This window comes from Octodon degus, unplaced genomic scaffold (assembly GCF_000260255.1).
Source record: "Octodon degus isolate 3935 unplaced genomic scaffold, OctDeg1.0 scaffold00112, whole genome shotgun sequence".
NCBI classification, from domain to species: domain Eukaryota; kingdom Metazoa; phylum Chordata; class Mammalia; order Rodentia; family Octodontidae; genus Octodon; species Octodon degus.
Window position 1 is genome coordinate 3,568,504 of NW_004524688.1, and position 20,676 is coordinate 3,589,179.

General features: G+C 39.2%; 1 protein-coding gene across 2 annotated transcripts in view; it reads left to right on the forward strand.

Annotated features, from left to right (window-relative positions):
• Prkn (parkin RBR E3 ubiquitin protein ligase) overlaps positions 1–20,676 on the forward strand; it is a 1,575,591-nt gene that overhangs the window by 1,343,582 nt on the left and 211,333 nt on the right. For both annotated transcript variants that reach the window (XM_023699288.1, XM_023699289.1), the window contains exon 9: positions 8,833–8,982. In XM_023699288.1, the coding sequence (XP_023555056.1) occupies positions 8,833–8,982 (150 nt within the window). The remainder of the gene's footprint in view (positions 1–8,832; positions 8,983–20,676) is intronic.

Here is a 20,676-nt window from a genome sequence, read left to right on the forward strand (position 1 = left end):
GTAGATGAAGTTCAGAAGTCATGGATGTAAATTTGGAGTCACCAGCAGGCATTTTAAATCCATGATAGTAGCCCAAAGAAGAGAGTTCTGAGGAGCAAGGCGTCCTACAGGTGAGGGGACCTGCAGGGTCAGGGAGTAGCCAGGAAACCAGCACCACCCTGGGCTTTGAAGTATGTCCCATGAAATGAAATGCAAGCCTCATCCAGGGCAGCTGGAAGACAGAGTGACAGTTTCATTAAGTCAATGAGAGAAACATTCTAGGACACTGACTACATAGGAGAGTTTGTTTATTGTGCTTCAGAAATTCCAGGAGGCACAAAGAAGAAGCTTAGAAGAATAAAATCTGTCTGATGCTGGAGGATATACAGACCTGATAGGAACAGAGAGCCTGATGGAGCAGCTCTGGACGTGTTCTGACGGTCTCTGCAGGGAGGCAGTGGGCAGACGGGGTTGCCAGCCCTGCTCATCTCGAGGTGGCTCCTAGCTACAGACAGCAGGCTGGGTCTTAGCCTGGCGAAGGTTTCCTCAGTGTTACGGGCTTGTTCTCCTCAAAGCCACTTAGCTATAAATATACAGGCTAATGTTGAAATCCAGAAAATCAGTCTTAAAAACTATTTGTGTCTCATCCAAGTTCCAATCTGTTTATTAAATATTCATGACTGCACCCATAACATTACACAAAACTTTGAACAAATGGCATGTCACTCTTCCCCTCCCGCTGGCCTCAGAATCACTCAGAACCCTTCAAAGCTGCTTTAGTGATGGACAAGGAGCTTCACCTAGAGGAGAATGGAGAGAGGAGGGGCCGGCGAGATGGCTTAGTGGAGTAAGCGCTTCCCTGGCAAGCGCAAGGGAATGAGTTCAATCCCCGGTCCTAAAAAAAAAAAAGAATGGAGAGACAGAGCAGAGAGAAGAAGCCTAGAGAGATAGGGGAACGAGGAGGGATAGGTGACACAAACCACAGTTCCTTTTGAGGAAGTCAAAGGTAAGTCCATTTATCTGAAGGACCTACTTCTTGGACTCACAATACTACGCCACGCCATTTCTCTGGACTAGAGGAAAGGGTGGGCTGACCTGTGCCTGCAGGCAGTCCTGCTCACTGCCACGCTCCTCGTTAGGAGAGCAGGCTTGGAGCTTCTGTTGGGGGGGAGGGGACCGGAAGTCTCACCTGCTGTGAGGCCGTCGTGAGAAAACAGCTTGATGCTATCTGCCCTCATGGCCTTACCGTTACTGTGCACATTGCTGTGTCTCTGCTGGAAAGGGGACAAAGAGGCTAACTGGCTTTGACATCCTTTCTAGAAGAGTCCACAGCCAATGGAATTTGAGGTACTTTCTGGCATCATATCATCTGAAACATCTGAAAAATGCTTCATCAGTTGCAGGATACAGTCTGTCGTGCCAATTAATTTTTAGATTTTTTAAAAATCTGCTTCCTCTTCACATTTTATTTCACCATCTTAATGATATTTTTTATACAGTGAGCAACCATTTCTCTAGCCAGTTCACTCATCACCAGCTGGCAGACATCCAGGGACAAAGAGAACATTATTAGTAATGGAGCAGAGAATAAAAACAGTAGTATGACAGGAACCACAAGGCTGTCACTAACTCAGGCTAACCACCTGCAAGGGAAGAAAAATAACATGAAGATTGCTGACAATTTGAGGAGTGCTTTGAAAACACACATGCATTCTATACATAGAGAAAATAAGACATTCTCTGCATAGCAAGGGGAAGTGTTTTCATCATGACTAAGCACTCCTCTATAAAGTCATTTTACATTTCTTCATCACAAAAAGGATGTTCTATAATGGTCTGGTTTTCATTAGTTTATGAGTGAAGGATGAGGAATAGTGATTTGGGGTTTTTGTTTCGTTTTTAATAAAAAGATGTAAGGGGCTGCAGAGATAACTCAGTGGTCTAAGCACCTGCCTAGGCAAGCCCAAGGACCCAGGTTCAATCCCCCATACTGCACGCCATGCCAGTCCCACCCCTGGATGCGCTGAGCCGGCCACTGAGACTAGGCATGGTGGTGTACACCTGTAATCCCAGCACTGGGGAGGCTGAAACAGGAGGATCACTACTAGTCCAAGTCCAAGCTGAATAGTGAGACCCTGTACCAAACACATAAAATTAAAAAAAAAGAATATATAAGGGACTGGGAAGTTAGCTCAATGGTGTGGCAGCCTGCCTGGCAAATGCAAGATTGTGAATTCAAGTCTCAGTACCTTTAAAAAAAAAAAATGGGCCAGTCATATAGTTCAGTGGACTAAAGTGCCTGCTTAGGCAGATGCAGGGACTGGAGTTTGATCCCCAGTATGCCATGCCAGCCCCACTCCCGGGGAGCACTGAGATGGTGATTGAGACTGGCCATGGTGGCATGCACCTGTAATCCCAGCGCTTGGGAGGCTGAAAACAGGAGGATCACTACCAGACCAATCTGTATAGTGGGACCCTGTAGACCCTGTACTAAATGCAGAAAAAAAGAGATAAAAGAAGGGAAATGGAGACCGCTGGATATGGTGGAAGGGTGGTCTCCGTAGTGGGACCGTCTGTGTTGCATGCTGGGTGGAGGTTCTCTGCTTTGTGGAGTTAAGCACAGATTGCCCTTCTTGATGACTACATAATCTATCTCATCAGCCACCTCCCAGCACAGGTGGAGCATGAGCTGAGGGCACAGAGAAGCCATTCTGCCACCAGCTGTTCTACTCCAGGTGCCTGGCAGTGCTACCACAAGGACTGAGCGAGAGGCCCAGGCAGAAATCCCCAGATGCTCTGATGGAGGTTTAACATAATCCCCAAGGTACAAAGGCAAGTCACCAGAGGCAAGGGCTGTACCTGAGCACCCCCAAAAGTATGCCCTGGCCAACGCTGATGGTGCAGCACCAGCGTCTTTTCAGCTCCCAGGACTTGAAAGAAGGCCAGGCAGCTCCTGGATTACTGACAAGCCCTGACTCATTTCAACAGAACATTTGCCTGTTTTCCCAGATTTTCATTTTACCCAGTTTCTCTATATTTCAGATTCCTTAGTTTTAAAATTTAGATCCCTTCCTGCTTGCTTTTCTATGAAAGCCTGCAAAGTAAACACCCCAAGGAAGCAGGATAACCCCTCCTGCTGAGGAGAGGGGCTGTGTAGACACAGCTGCTTTTCAACACATCCACTCTGAAGCACCCAATTTCCTTTAACATACTTAACATGCAGCCACTAGCTGGAAGGAAAGGGTGAGATCCCTGGCCCAGGAGGGGCTTGAACTTCTGACCCTTACTTCATTATAGAATGATCTTCTACCCAAGCCAAGTTTTCTAACTTCCTACAGGCCAACAAAATACAGCATCAATTTCACTGTAGTCTCCCATGACCCATTATTTAGACTCCTAAAATATGAATTTATTGAAACCTCTATGAAATCTGTACTTTAAAATGAATATTTCCTGTTCTTAAGAGAATCTATGAGCATACACACATAAAGACTGAATAATTTACTCCCCAAATAAATAAAATATAAAGCATAGCAATGAGTCAAGATTTTACCTAGGTAGGGCATACTAACAGAATATTTTACTATAATCTAGTGAAATATAAAGAGAAAAATTTTATTGCTTTTTTAAGATTCAAAATAGTTTGCTTTGGTAACATTTACACTTATTTCCAGTGATTTTTACACATATGATGTAGCCAGCTCTATTTTACCTTTTGTGGACTGTGAAAGCACGTCTAGAAATTTGCAAACTAGTCATAAAGCCTGAACAACATCATGTGGCAGGATAATGTTAGCATATCCACGTGGATGTGTGTGTGCGTGCACTACACACGCACAGATGCCCACTGCACGTTGCAAAGACAAGCAACACACGAGTGATTTTTGGCTAATTTGCCACTTTTGAACGCACTAAGAATGGATTCTGTAAAGACCCACTCTCCATTACAAATGAATCACATTCCTCCAATTACTTCTATCTATACAGTGTTGTCCAGTACTGATAAGTAAAAATAGCCCCTGGAAATGATGCAAATAACATCAAAGAAATAGCTTGTTCTTTTTACTAATCTGTCAGTTATTTTGCCACTACTCTATGCATTTATACTGAAATAAATATAGATATTCTGTCTGCCTAGCACTACCTTGTTACAACTCTCCATAAAGTAGGTAGCAGCATTCTCTCAATAAAGTTGCATTTTTATGCCAATAAGAGGTGAAAATGTGGGTCACATCTTGGAAGAAACTGAATGAAGCTTTGTGCTAATGACATACGTAATTACTTACCAAAAATTTCTTAGAGTGTTCGTCTTTCTGTGAACACTAGTGCATTATTGGTTCTAGGTCAAAAGTTTTCCTTATGAATTTCACAATGGTAAAAAAAAAAAAAGGTTATGCTTCCAGTAAGCATAGTTCCCATGTCATGAACACTTCTGAATCATCAGAGGCTACCAAACTCATATGTTAATTGATCTATCTTCCCCTAGAAAAGGAATTTTATGTTTATCATAACTAGAATAAATAACAGTAATTATTTACAAATTCTTCCAGTAAACAGAAAGATAAGCTAAGTTTTGCATATTCCAGTAATAGTAGAGAGCCAGCTATAAATGCCATCATTAAGAATTTCTAAAGTGACATAGGACTTGAGCTAGAGGTTAGCTTCTTCTTAAGTAAAAGCCACTTTACCATGTTGTCACGGTAGTGAACCTGTTTAAGAGAATTAGATAAATAGATGAGAAGTTGTACAATGATGAGAAAAATAACCAGTTCTTTTGAAGCAATTTATTTTAATTTTTGTGTGTGTGTGTAGGCCAGACCATCCTGAATCACTACTGTTAATTCCCATTGTCATTATTTTATCAAAATTCTTTAATTAATTGAAAAATAATGGCATCAAAGAATTCATTAACTCACTGTACAGTTATTTGTTGTATGCCAGCTACTGACAACGTAATAGGCCCAGCTCAGAGCATACAAATACGGGTTGAGGGCAAAGGCTATGCAATAAGCTCTAAAGAGACTGGAACATTTCTCGTCCCCTGAACTCACAAGAGGTGACCATCAAAAGATCTCTGTCAGCATAAAATTCCATGATGAGAGGAATTTGCCCAGAATACAAAAAGGAAAATGGAGAAAATTAAACGTGAGGTAATAGAGTTAGAAAATTACAGTAATGAGCCTTATATTTTTCAACACAACCCAAAAACAATAAAAGAAGTCAAGATATAAAATATATTCTGAATCCCACCAACTTCTAAAATATCGGAAAAACTAATTTTATGTAAAAGGGAGCTACAGAAAAGAAGCCCTAACAGAAAGAAACCCCAGCTAAGTCTCCTGCAAAGTTGCTAAAAGGATCAAGAGAACGGAAAGCAGAGCGAGGCCTTCGCCTTCACAGGTGAGGAATGTCCACAGACAGAGGAAACGAACGCTCATCGCTCTTCCACAGTGAACAACTACGAAATGACGCGGATGTAAGCAGGAGCTGCAGAGGCTGTCTTAAGAGATGCAAGAAGCGAAAAGGAAGAAACTTTTTGAAAGGACGGAAATTAAAACATAGAAATATGAGAGAAGTTGATGGATTTAGAAGATAGGTAAGAAAGATATATGAGTACTCCGAATCATAAAAAAACATTTAAGCATGAAAATATATACCAAAAAATAAGTCAATAAAATTTTATGATACTGTGCTTGTGAAAATGATCCAAAAATGACCAGCACTAAAATATATCCTAATAAATGTCCTGGATTCTAAAAAAAAAAAAAGAAAAAGATAATCATTTGGTCATCTAGGTAAAAGAAGATATATTCACAAATAAAGAGGGAGGGAGTAACATGAGAGAGAGAGAGGGAGAGAGAGACAGAGACAGAGACAGAACTAAATAGGAAATAGAGAATATTGCAAATACTTCCCCAAAATACAAATTACATTGCTTTAAAAAATCTTTCAATATATGCTAGTTGATTTCATTTATATTACAAGTTAAATTCATTGAAAAGAAAATTTGTGGTATCTTTTTGCTTCTTTTTTGTAAAACTCTTTTTGATTTGACTTCTACTTTGAGTAACTAGTTTAAAAATAACAATACACAGGGCCAGGTAGATAGCTTCGCGGTCAAAGCACCTGTGTGGCAAGCGCAAGGACTCACGTTCAATCCCTGGCACTGTATGCCATGCCAGCCCCACACTGAGCTGGCCACCAAACTGGGCATGGTGGCACACCCCTGTAATCCCAGCACTGGGGAGGCTAAGACAGGAGGACCACTATAAATCTCAGCTGCGTAGCAAGAACTTGTACCAAATAAATATATAAACAAAATAAAAGATTTTTTAAATAACAATACACAGTGTAATAACTACTGTTATTCTCATATTATTTGACTATGAAATACTCTTTTATTTTTCATGAAATAAACAAATTCATGGAACAATTACTAATGTGTAATCATCTCTCATTTATATAGTCTCATTCCTCACCACCCAATAAAATATCTTTATTCCATCCCTAATAATTGCATGATGACACTTTGCAGAGGATCCTACCCCATAAACTCATAGATTCTAATTTACCATATGCCACTTTAGACCATGTCATAGTGAATGTCATTTCATGTAGAAACAATCAGCATGTGTCCAAAGAGGTTCAGCCCGATCATCATTCTTTCTTGGACTGGGAAAGCAAGGCAAATGTAGAGGAGAGAGATATCTGATGAATCCAAGATGTGCACCGGTAACTGATTCCTTCCTCGTAAACACCAAGTTCATCCATTCAGTGAGCCACCAGCAACTTGTATCATCTATACACTATACTAAACTGAAAGCTAGCATAATGGAAATCATTACTTCTTTCTAAGCACCCTAGGCACACACCCCCACACACTCCTTTCTCTTCCATGGATTCCCCCCTTCCCATCTTTGCAGGAAAGTATATTGTATTCATACTCCTGTTCATCTTTCACACCAGGCATCTAATATGCCTGAAAATTCTGCAGTTTCTACTTTCAAAAAAGATAACCAGAATTCAGCCCCTAATCTCACATCCAGCACCACTTCCCTTGCTTTAGCAACTGCCATTGCTTACATGAAATGCTGAGATGAGCTCCTTCCTACAACCCTGCCTCCTGCATCTCTTTTCCCCTCCAGATCCCTCTCAAAATCAAAGCCAGATGAATGTCTTTAACACCATAGTTAGATCACGTCACTCATCCCCTCGGAGATTTCCAAGGGCTTTGGTGTCTTTCCGACTAACAGCCAGAGTTCTTCCAAAGGCTATCAGGAACCTTGATATCCTGACCCCATGAATGCTCTGCTTTCACCTTTTGCCATCCCCCTACCCTGCTTCCCTCTGCCTCAGTCCCACTAACCTCCTGGCTGGATCATGAACGAACTAAGCACATTACGCCCTTGGCCCTTTATTCTGTTTATGGTCCTACCACAGCTTGCCTTCCAGTTTCCTGCAAATGTTAGCTCAGATGGACCACCTCTGAAAGCCATTTCCTACTCAGCTCTTTAAAAAATTGTAATTCCTGTCTTCCCTGAGTCTGTCTCCTCCTTCTTCATTAATCTCCTCACTTATTGCCATTTGAAACACTGTACACTTTTACCTTCCACCTTGGTTATAGTCTGTGGATAAGGATGCAAGTGTTTATCTTATCCACTGCTGTCTTCAACTTGACCCACACTAGTGTCTGAAACATAGTAGGTGCTCAGTAAATGTGCCATAAATTAACAATAGCTGAGTAAATCCATTTGACCTAAAATGATTTTAGAAGATAATATGATGAAATAATGTAGAAAAACAGTAATTTAAAATTGCAATGAAGACAACCTTGAAAAGGGTACCATGAGTTTGGGTTTGACTGATGCAGGTTGAGGAACAACATTAAAGGCAAGTAAGCAAAGATGTGAAATCAGAACATCTCTGGGCCCTAGCGAGGAAGTGGGGTACTCTGACTTTAAGGAAAGCTCCAGGTTAGACTGGGGGTGGGGAGCTCAAGAAGAGATGAAAATGACCCAAGATCCCAACTTCCTCCCTCCTGAGATAGGGAAAGGACCTCAAACAAACTGGAAGGTTTAGAATGGTGATACAGGAAGGATCTTCAACTTTTTCCATCTACCTACTCCTGTACATTTTGCAAAAATGCTCCCAAAACAACCCAAGTAAGCATTTCCAGGCCTTCCTGAATTACACTTCAAGAGACATTTTGGAAACCTAGCGGATTTACCCCATCTCAGGGCTCCAAGGCACCTATGTCATGGGATATAAGCAAGGAAAGGAATGACAAGGCTAGACTTACAAAGGCCATGTTTTCGTCTTCCTCTAACCAGGACAGAGAAAGGGGTCCATGAGTTTATGGCTCTCTCTCCTGTTTTGAGGGAAGGTGAAAGTGCTCCCCTATCCTCTGTGCTATGGGTGCTGAGGCAGCAGTGAGGGTTATAGAAATAACAGCAGTGAGGGCCAGGGAGATGGCTCAGTAGGATAAGCGCTTGACTGGCAAACACAGGGATCTGAGTTCAATCCCCGGTTCTGCAAAAAAAAAGAGAAAGAAATAACAGCAGTGTTGTGGTGCTGCAACTGCCCACCTTCTTGGTTACCATGAATTGTTTTCTGAAGCCAAAAATGCAAAGAATAAACACTTCACTTGCTCATTTTTTTAATCTTCATTTTGTATTTGAGTTGAGAAGACTTTCTCTGTGTTGTACCACAACCTGCCCTCCACGTCCTTCTCCTCCCACACATTTTGTACCGAATCTGGCTCTGCAAACTTCCATGTTCCCTTTGGCTGTGCCAGCACATCCCTGCCTATGCACAACCACTCTGACAAGCTCGCCTTTCCTTTCCTTCTTGTAGTATAACCGGTACAAGCAGTATGGTGCTGAAGAGTGTGTGCTGCAGATGGGAGGCGTGCTGTGCCCTCACCCTGGCTGTGGAGCAGGGCTGCTGCCCGAGCAGGGCCAGAAGAAAGTCATCTGTGAAGCTGTCAGCAGCCTGGGCTGTGGGGTGAGTACCATCTGCGCCCTAGGCCGTGGCGCTGCAGTCAGTAGCTTTTGCGAAGGTATTAGTTGTTGTTGTTTTCACTTTTCCTTTGAACTCAGATATCTTTAAATGAATATATAAAACCCAGATTGTTAAATTCTCATATAGGGCCTCAAATATGAAAGTTAAATATTGAATTAATTAATATGTATTTGTTTTCAGAGAAGGAATTGGCTTAAGGTTATCTGCTTTCATCGCTTATCTAAGTATTTATGCTGACATAGAAAGCCACTACACAAAACTTCTGTACTTTTCTTTCAGTGTTCTGATGATATAAAGACATATTCTTTCCACAGAGCTAACTTTCAGTAGACTGGTTGGAGGAGAAATTAAATTCCACATCAAGGAAGCTCTAGTGACCCTGTGTGCCTAGGTATTTCAAGAAATATGATGGAGATTAGGTGGGATAACTTGAACTATTATTGCATCAGAAGAATAATTTTAAAGAGAGTTGAGCAAAGCTAATAGTGCCGATTAGAGAAGCAGGCAAAGCAACATGGCAAGTATTTGTTCCAGAAGGTCAAAGCACGTGACTTGAATGGTATGGGAATGAACTTCCGTCCGCAAGCTGGTGGTCAAAGTGGCAGAAAGTACAGCTCCAACACACAAAAGCTTGCTAAATGGTTGAAATGACAAACAGATAATAATCTTCATACTAAATTTCACACAAACTGGTAAGGGAAGAAAACATATGTGCATATAAAATAGTATTAAACTTTGACAAGAAAAATTTCTTTTAAAATTACAACTTGATAAGAAGCTGGTGGAAGAAGGGCAAGGGTAATAGGACATACTACCTATGTCTGATTTTGATAGACTACTCCAATAAGTTATCTGTGCACAGGTTGGCATCTTTTATCATTAGTAAAGCTCCGTATCTGTTATGCAACATAGCTAACAAAATCCTGGTTGTGTAACAGATTACAAAAAATTGATTAAAAATAATGGGATTCCTGATGCCTGGTGGAAAAGAAATATCTACAGATTAATAATCATAGTTGTGTTGGAATACAAACTGAAGTGACATTTGCCATCCTTGGGAATTATGGAAATCAAGCCACACTCTTCAGCCTTAGTCATAATCAGTCTTGATTGTTGAGTGGCCTAAAGCTGGCTGCCAAATTCTAGATCAGAATGCTGACAGATGTGTTGTTTTAAAATGAGTTATAATCAGTTTAGACTCATGGCTAAAGTGTGTGTATTTTCCAGATAATTGCCTACTGTTGTTCCATCCTTCCTATAAAGCTAGATTTTTAAGATGTTAATAGTCTTCACAAGGTGGCCATTTCCTTTGGCTCATTTTTGGCATTCAGTCGTTCACTTTGTTTTGAGAACTTTGGAGGTTTCATGTAATTTTATGTCTTGAAGTCCTTTACATTCCCTTTTGAATGCAATGTGACATTGTAGTAGCATATATATTTAAGCTCAACATCATGGCAATTTATGTTAGAAATCAATGCAATTGTTTCAGTACCTTTAGATTAAGATAGTTTAGGGAAAATTTTTACCTAATGGCAGATGCCTAGGTTGAGGATGCACTTTCATTCTTTGGAAACTCTAGTTAGTGGGTCTTTATTTTAATTTTGATTTGTTCTGTTTCGTTTATTTGAGGAGGTATGTTTGTTAGTTTATGTATTAGTTATCTACTGCTGTATAATAGTCCCAATTTTAACAGTTTAACATAATGACCAATTGTTATTTTTTAGCATTTCTAAGAGTCAGGAATTATCCATGAGGACCTTAACCAGATGGTCCTCATTCAGGATCTCCTAGGAGGTTAGGTATTGCTGCCTGCAGGCTTGGCTGCAACTGGAAGTCCCACTTCCAGCATGACTTAGTCCACCACTATTGGCGAAAACACTTCCCAGCCAGGAGGTCACAGCTCATGACCATGTGTTCTTCTTTTATGCTGTTTGTCCCCATGACATAAGCTAACTTTTCTTGGATCAAGTTATCCAAAAGGAAGTAGAGAAGGAGCCATGTCTGTAGGACCTAATTCCCAGAGCTGTACTCTATCACTTTCACTATATTCTATTTAAGAGAAACCAGGTACTAGATCCAGCCTACACTAAGAGAAGACAGGTTTTACCTTAAAGAGTATCACAGAATTCATGGAAGAATTGTAAGCCACCACAGTTTACAATTTAGAGAAGTTGGGAAAAGAACGAGGAGAAATGATGAATTAATGGATGTACCTGTCATTTTGCTTTCATTTTCCGTCTGCCTTTACTGCCCTGATGTCTAATTCTGTCTCCCCTACCACTATTCTTTTTGAACTGCAATTCCTATAGACCTGATGGCTCAGCAGAGACCAACTGACCTCATCATTGCGCTTTTTGGACATTTGCGACCTTCACAAAAGGCTGTTAATTTAAGTGCAGTGGTACCTCAGTTCATGAGCTTAATTCTTTATGTAATTATGGTGCAAACCAAATTAGATGAGAACCTAATTATATTCATTGGTCAGATTCAATGTAGACTTTGTGGGGGAAGTCAACTCAGTTCTTATCCAATTCAGTTTGCAACCAGAATCATGGCAAGAAGTAAGTTTGTGAACTGACCTAGCACTGTACTAAAGAGACTCCATAGCAACTAAACAAGAGGTTAGCTTGGGTGCATTTACTTCAAATCTTATCAACAGAAGCAAAAGTGTAACAAAAAGTGTATTATGGTTATTCAAGAAATTTTCTTGTCACAAAAAGGTTCTCATGTCTGAAAGGCTGCAAACTGGATTGCTTGATATTGGCAGAATTTAAAAAGGAAGCCTTAGGATACACTGTGATATACCCATAGCCAAGTTTTTGGAGCTGAAACACACCCCTGCACTGAGTTCTGGCCTTGGGATAGCTCTAACCTTTTTCATCATTTGCCTGCTACTAGGCACATGAATGGCCCTCTGCACATCCATTACCACTGCTATCAACAGTTGCTACTTCAAGAAACAGGCTCCAGTGTTTTGATTGACTGAAGCTTCTTTAAAATAGGAGATGTTAAAAACTAGGACATGGTTGTTCAAACATACAGTATTTCAATTACAAAATGAAATTGATTCTCTTACACCTTGCTGCATTGTATCATTAGGCTAGCTTGTGGTTGATGAGCAATGTACACTGGCAATATACAGATAAGGGTTTCCATCTAAATGGTTATGTCAGCTCATTTGACAAGCACTGAGCGATGTGCAATGGTTCAAGCAAATTTATTCCCATTATTAAGAATGATTTGAGAGAAAGTACCACCTCCTAGGATTCTTTTTTTTTTTAAATTTATTTATTTGGTACAGAATCTCACTACTCAGGTTGGACGCATACTGAACCTCCTGTGTTCAGCCTTCCCAGTCCTGGGATTACAGGTGTGCACCCCCAGGCCCAGACTTGGTCACAAGTTCAGCCCGCCAGGGGCTGGGGCCAGTGTAGCATGCAGTGCCCAGGATCAAACTCTGGTCCCTACGCTTGCCTAAGCAGGTGCTTAATCCGCTCAGCTATCTCACTGGCCCTTTTTATATCTCCTAAGATTCAAATTGAAGTCTTTTTTTCTCTTATGTATTTTGTACAGGGTCTACAGGGTCTCACTATATAGATCAGACTCATAGTGATTCTCCTGTTTTCAGCCTCCCAAGCACTGGGATTACAGGTCCACCCCACTACGCCCAGCTTCAATCGCCATCTCAGCACACTCCGAGATCGGGGCCGGCATGGCACGCAGGAAATGTAACCCCAACTGCTGCACTCCTCCTAAGCAGGTGCTCTAATCTGCTGAGCATCTGGCCAGTCCTCAAATTGAAGTTTTATACTGGTTTTATGGCTTTATATTCCCGTCCTGAGTCTACACTCTTATCAGTAAATTCATGTGTTTGGGGTTCAGTATTCAGTGGGTGAATGAAAGAGTGAATGAATCTGAACAATATGATAGTTCTTTTATGCAACTTTTAAAAATTTATTTTAAAAAGAAAACATAATAAAACATTTTCAAAACAGGTTAGTAGAAGAGTGACAATAATTAATGTATTTCATACTGTTGTTGTTGTCATCATAGTAGTTATTCAGAGTACAAGATACAAATGTGATATTTTGTCCAAACAACATTTAGTAGAAACTTTTCAATTTAGGAGATCTTAACAGTGTAGGAGTAAAAGCTGTAATTTTTCTTTTTCTTTTTTTAATGCATTTTAGTACAGGGTCCACAAGGTCTCACTACACAAATTGGACTCGTAGTGATCCTCCTGTTTTCAGCCTCCCAAGCACTGGGATTACAGGTGCACAATAACACTCCCAGTTTCAACTGCAGGTTCAGCATGCCCCAAGGGTGGGGTCAGCACAACATGCCAGGGATAGAACCCCCATTGCTGTGCCTGCCTAAGCAGGCACTTTAATCCACTGAGCTATCTGGCTGGCCCTTTATTTTCTGATATTAATCATCATTTACCCCTGTATTAGAATTGCTTTCCTTAGTGCTACAAAAATCTCTTTAAAATATTTACGCGTTTTCATATTATTTAATAGCACGTAGTACATGATTCAGGAACCAGTCTAAGACTATGTCCAGTGATCTGCAAAATGTCAATTAAGAAGCTGAAAGTACTGCAGAAATAACAGAATATATATATATCCTATCAAAGCCTACTTAGACACCCACATAAAGAGTTCTACACATTCTGACTCTAAAATGTCTTACTCTTGGGGGCATGAAGATTTTAGTTTTGATTCAGCACAGAATATTTTCACATTGCTAGAACTCAACAACTATTTGGGGATCAAATAGTCTGACCTTATTCTCCAGTAACCCTTGATCATATTTTTTATGATTGCTCATAAAAACATTAATTGATTTCCTGAGGAATTCATATCATGCATTATTCTTTATTCTGGCTGTTCTGCTATTCATCAGAACTATCCCGCTAACTTTTATGACTCCAATGTGAAAAGTCGACATGTTCAATACTGGAAAACAGCAACAAAATATGGAATACATTATACTCACTGACCTGGAAATGCAGAAAGAGGTGGCCATCACACTTACTCTATAAATAAAACATCTTTATCTTATTTGGTATTATCTTGGTATATTGTATGTCTAGGAAAAATTTTTTTTTTTTTTTTTTGCGGAACTGGGGATTGAACTCAGGCCCTTGAGCTTGCCAGGCAAGTGCTTATTCTACTGAGCCATATCCCCGGCCCCGTAGGAGATAATTTCCTAAAGTAATACTTGAAGTGGAAGAGTTTTCTATCTTAAATTAGAAATCCAGGGACAAGATTCTTGGAATTTGTTTGTTAGTTTGTTTGTTTGTTTTCACCTTTTTGAGATGAAGTTTCACAATGTAATTTAGGCTAGTCTTGGACTCACTTTGTAGCCCAGGCAGGTCTTGAACTCACAACTATCCTCCTGCCTCAGCCTACCAAATGCTGGGACTACAGGCATGGGCCACCACACCTACCTAATATTTAATTATTGAAAAAAATAAAATGGAGACAAGAGATCTTTGAAAATCACATTAAGTTAAGGAAATGTGATTTTTCTAAGGCTTCTAACAGTCATTCCTTCCTTTAACAAAATGCATGTTGTCTTGCTCAGAGAAAGATTTTTTCATGGGAATAATATCATTGGGGCTCCTTCAGGGGAATAATATCACTGACCTACACCAGCCCCTCCTGAGTTCTCTTAACCAACTGTGTCTCGTGTTACTTTCTTAAAAAGCATCTCAAACATTGTATAAGCTAAAGTTATAAAGGCATCATTAAACCTGGCTTTAGATGTAATTATGGAATTTGACCAGCATTATGCTAACAGCATTTGTGTATGTTTTTATTCAACATAGTGATTTTGAACTACTTATAATGATAGTATTGATACAACATATTATTGAATGAGAATTCCAACCTCTTTTTCTGCCTTATATAGGAAAGGAGTCAGTAAAGACGAATAGTGATATGTGTGCTTCTACTTAAAGATTTGACAATTACAGTACAGAGTCAAAAACTTAAATGAACACATTGGCATATAACCCTTCTTGTAGGAATATGTGGAGCTCAGAAATAGAAACCAAGCAGATGGTTAATATTTAATAATAAAAGGAAAAAATATTTTTCATTCTTATTGCTTAAGGAGATCTTATTTTTATAAAAATACATAAATTAATTAAATTATACTGAAATATTGTACAAACTATATTGGTTTGTTTTTTTTCAGATCAGGGATTATAATGTAGAATCCCAGTGTATGTGGTCTATGCAAAATGTCTTTAAGGAGGCTGTAAGGACAGGACTCTTTGGGATAACTGAATGTGCTTCATGAGAACAGGGCTGCAGACTGTCCCTGTTCCTTGTTTGCCACAGCCACGTCAGCCCGCTCCCATGTCAAGAATGAAATCATCCATATGCCATGCTGGCCTCACCTCTGGGCACACTGAGCCGGCCACCAAGAACAGGTTCAGTGGCGCACACCTGTGATCCCAGCACTGGGGAGGCTGAAAGCAGGAGAATTGCTATGAGTCCGAGCTGTGTAGTAAGACTCTGCACCAAATACATAAAAACGTAAAAATAAAATCATATCTTTATATTGCTTTTTAGTATAGAAACTGTTCTTTATCACAAAGCATTTTAAAAAGAAACTTAATGTTAGGAAATGTCAAAAATATGCAGTCCATGTTTGTTTGACAAGTGTCCAAAAATCTAATTTAAACTCCATGATTGGCTCATTTGCAGATTGGAAATAAGTCTTGCTAGACTTTCTGCCTGTGAGACAGCTTGAAGTGTAAAGATAGAAAGCTTGGGAGAGCATTTATTTTAATTAAAGAAACTGTTCTCAAATGTACAAGTAAGTCCTGCATACCATTTCTCAGGAAAGTATCTATCAATTGGCAAATGTTCCTAGAAAGGAAATGTTCTCTAATTTGAAGTCCTTACTTTCTATCACAGATCACTGGCCATTTTATTTGTCTCTAGACAATTTTTGTTGAAATAAAGGAAGCATGAAATAATTTCACTCTTTTCAAAATAATAAGACCGACAGGGCATGGTGGCACACACCTGTAACACCAGCACCCAGGAGGCTGAAGCAGAAGCATTACCTGGCCTAAACAGTAGCTCAAGGTCAGCTTGAACTACACGTGAACATCCTGTGTCAAAAACATGAACAAAAATGATAGTAGAGACCCATCTCTGAATACTGGGCTATAAATTCAATTGTGGCAACTGATTTGGAGGCCCCTTCTTTAGCTATATTGCTACCAGAGAACTCAGAAATCCAGAATATAAGCTTATACTGATGATACAGTACTTTCTATGAGCTTTTTTTTTCTTTTTCTTTTTTCTTTTTTTTTTTTTTTTTTTTTTTTTTGTGGTACCAGGGATTGAATTTAAGACCTTATGCTTGCCAAGCAAGCACTTATTCCACTGAGCCATCTCCCAGCCCTCTATGAGCTTTTAAAATCCTTACCTGGTCTCTGCCCATGGCTAGACTGTCCAAAGTGGCAGCCCCTAGCTACCTATGACTATTTACATTAAAATTAAGTAAAACTGAAAATTTGCTTCCTCAGTCTTAGAAGCCACCACGTGAGTGGTGGCAAATGGCAAGGGGCTGCCGACTGCACATTTCTTCACCACAGAAAGTTCCACAGGCCCGTCCTGGGATGGAGAAGGACTCGGCCCACCACTGGAAGAGAAGCGCTGGCAAAGTCAGCATCTTGGCCACTTTAGCCCTTTAGTTGTGACTAAGAAGAAAATCTTCCCAGAATTAAAAGCGGCTTCTTGAACTCTTGAATGCATAACTAAATTTTGCTAATTGAGAGCCTAAGCAATGGATGTTAATCGAAACAGGGTTAAAATAATAATAATAATAATTAATAATAATAATAATAATAGAAACAGCGTTGAGGGTCAGGGAGATAGCTCAGTAGAATAAGTGCCTACCTGGCAAGAGCAGGGTCCTGAGTTCAATCCCCGGTATCACAAAAAAAGAAAAACAGGGTTGAAGTGGGTGGGAGGGATCAACCAAGAGTAAGTTTATCCTGGTGAGGAACAAAGAAAAAACTACATTTGTTTGGGGGCACCTTAGGTTTGCAACCTCTGAAAGATACCTAAAGCAGAAAAAAAAAAAAAAAAAAATATATATATATATATATATATATATATACACATATATAAAATTATATATATATATGACTATGTAGAAAGCTTAACTTGTAAGAGGGGCTGCTGGCACATCACTTGTGTATCAGGATTACACTAGTGAAGGAAAGTTTAAATGTCTTAAGAGTGGAACTGGGTACAAGATCAATCTCTGGGCAATAGAGTGGCGGTGCCCAGATCCTCAACCACTCATGTCTCAGGAAACTGCAGCTTTCACCTGGTTTGCATGTGGATGCCCCTAAAATGTGATCCAGAGGTGACTTTCCAACCCCACTTTAAGTGCCCCAGAACCATTTTGATATTCTTTATTGTCAGGAGACAGGAAGATGAGCAGAGATTCATAATCACATAGCTGGGAGTTATGAATTAAGCTGGACTAGTGTTGTTTATTTCCTGTGGAAATCAAAACTTTTGATATGCAAATATGTTGCTGTCATAGCTAATGAAATATCATATGTAGCTCTATAGAGCAAGAACTGCCTTATGTGCACACTTTGGAAGACAGGTGTTTCATGAAACTACTTGTGATTCGAAATCTTCACTTTGTTATCCTTATCATTCATAAGGCTCCATAGCATACCACTATTCAGAATGAGAGGATGAAACCTAAACGTTAGAATCATTAGGCCCATGATGTTGTCCTCTTTGTAGAGAACTAATAAATGATTTTTAACTGCATGCTATGTTTGTCTCAAAATGTGCATGTATCAACTTCATATAAGGAATGGAAACATTAGGTACTGAAAATGTGTATCAAAAAAAAAAAAAAAGAAAAGGGTTCAAGGGATGGAGGGAGGAGAGAAGGGGAGAAAGGATGAAGAATGAAAAAGAAATTAGTATGTGCTGTGTACATGTTCCAACCTCCACAAGGAATGTAAACATTATATATTACATGTATGTATTAATAATAGGAAAAGTATTTTTGAGACTGCATTTTAGAGTAAAATCTATTCTAAAACTCGATTGACATATTTTATTGGTTTAAGTTCAATTAGAGAAGATAGGATGAAATGTGAGTGGTTAGTAGCTCATTTTCTAAGGATCCCTATTAAATTAATATGAGAGATTTTCCAGTTTCATAGAATAACTTATACTAACATTTTCTGACAGTGGGTGTAGATCGCAGAAAATATTAACTGCATTATGATAATATGATAACAAAAGAATCCTACTATTTTAATTTTTGCTTTTGTTCTCTATATTGGAAGAAATTGAATCTAGAGTAGCTAGAACCAACCTAGAGTCTGCTCTAAATTGGCAGGTCTGAATTCCCAGTGTTCGGAATGCAAGCTTTTCTTGCCTTTCCACCCCAGGAGTCACTGATTGTTCTTGTAGTGCTTATCCTCCATATCAGTACAATAATTATCTTTTTATTTAAGTTCTTTTCTTTAGGTCTCTAATTTATTGGTACATTTTATCTGTATACATAATGATACATTCATCACAGGGAATTTGTACCTGTACATGCTATATTTTAATTCTTTTTTTCCCCCTCATTCTCCTACTCTCCCTTCAATTCCACTTCCCATCCTTATTTTTGAGATGCAATTTAAAATAATTCTGAGAGTCCATCTCCCCCCAGAAAGAATGGCTGTTATCAAGAAATCAACCAATAACAAATACTGGGGGGCTCTGGGGAAAACAAACCCTTCTCATCTATTGGAGAGAGAGTAGACTGGAGCAACCACTGTGGAAGTCAGCATGAGGAGTCCTCAAAATGCTAGGATTGGAGATCCCATTCTACCCAGCTATTCCCCCTGAGTATTTTTCCAGAACTGAAAATGTCAGACCACAATGATATATGTGCACCCATGTTTTTAGCAGCACAATTTTTCATAGCTAAATCCTGGAAACATCCCAAATGCCCATCAACCAAGGAGTGGATTGTATTTTTTTAATGCAATGGAGTACTACTCAACTGTAAAGAAGGATAAGCTTGAGACAATTCTAGGTAAACAGATACACTTTGAGATGTTACTTTTGAGTAAAATAGATGGAATACATACATATAAACATCACATTGAACTCTGTGGTATGAGAAACCAAATGCATAAATAAGGACCAAAATAAAGACTAGATTTTATGAAATAGGAAGAAAATGTTCAAATAAGAAGGAAAACTAAGGAGGAGGGAGGGGGAAAGAAGGGAAAACAAAAAAAGAGAGAAAAGAAGAAAAAATGGAAACTATCTTTTAATCCCCCCGTAGTTCTCTTTTTTGCTGTCACCTGGTGATAGAGGTCCCACAGAGACCATGATGTCTCTGCTTCCCTTAATCTGTCCTCACACTGGCCCCCAGGAAGCCAGGCTCTTCAGTACACGGCCAGGCCACGGCCCACACAGTTCCCTGCTATGGTTGGCTTTCTTCTTTTGCCTTCACATACATTCAGACAGTGGCCACATGGGACAGATACTGTGCAGCCCTAGCACAAGCACTACGCAGATTCATCCTAGCTCGTTCACCTTGGTTTCCATAGCGCTGCATACATACCCTCAGCATTATGGGATATGATCATCGAAGCATTTCTATTTGCTCTCCCATTTCCTCTGCTTTATTTTTGTAAGTATATATAGTAAATCTTGCCATCTTAACTATTTAATTATATATTTCAGTGGTATTAAGCATATTCATAATGTTGTACAACTATCACCATTACATATTTCCAAATGTTTTTCATCATTCCAAACAGGAACTCTGTGCTTGGTGAGCCATATTTGGTTATTGAGTTGGCTCTTTTCACTTAGTACCATCTCTTCAAGGTTCATCCGTGCAACAAATGCCAGAGTTCCCTTCTTCTGTGCAACCAAACAGTGTTCATTGTATGTATATCATTAGAGCATGTCATGTTTTCCCCATTTCCTTTTTAAATTTATTCAGCTGGGATAGCTCTCCTCCTCGGATGGAGCATCAGGCAGCGCCTCTGACTTTTACTCACTCCTAAATGATAAAATGTATTAGTATCACTTTATTTTTTCTACTTATTTATTTATTTATTATTATTTATCACAGGATTATGTCTCCAGAGCAAAAATGCTTACTTGGGTAACAAAAACCTATCAGTACAATCCTGCCAGAAAAACACCAATAGACAGAATGAAAAGCTTCGAAGCTTTCTCAAAATATTTGTAGAAGATATTCTTTATAGCACTATCTTATAATAGATAAAATTCAAAAGCAATCAATTTTTATTAATCTTTTAATAGTTTTTTGATAATGAATACTATAAATAAAATACCCTGTTATAGATGAAGTCAATTTATATTTCGATGTAGAACAATGTTTAGTATACAAACCTGAGTGAAAGAGCAAGAAAAATAATATCAGTGTTCATAAACATATAAATGTTATTCTGGAAGAAACCATTAATAGCAGTTGGCTTGGATAGAGGAATGAGGATGTAGAAGGAAGATTTTACTTTCAGTTTATAACCTTCTGTGAGCTTTGAGGTTTCTAAACATTGAAGATGCTTTCACTTTTTCATGGCATAAAGAACCACTGTGTTGAAGTGTTTGTTGTTTTTTCGTTTTTGTTTTT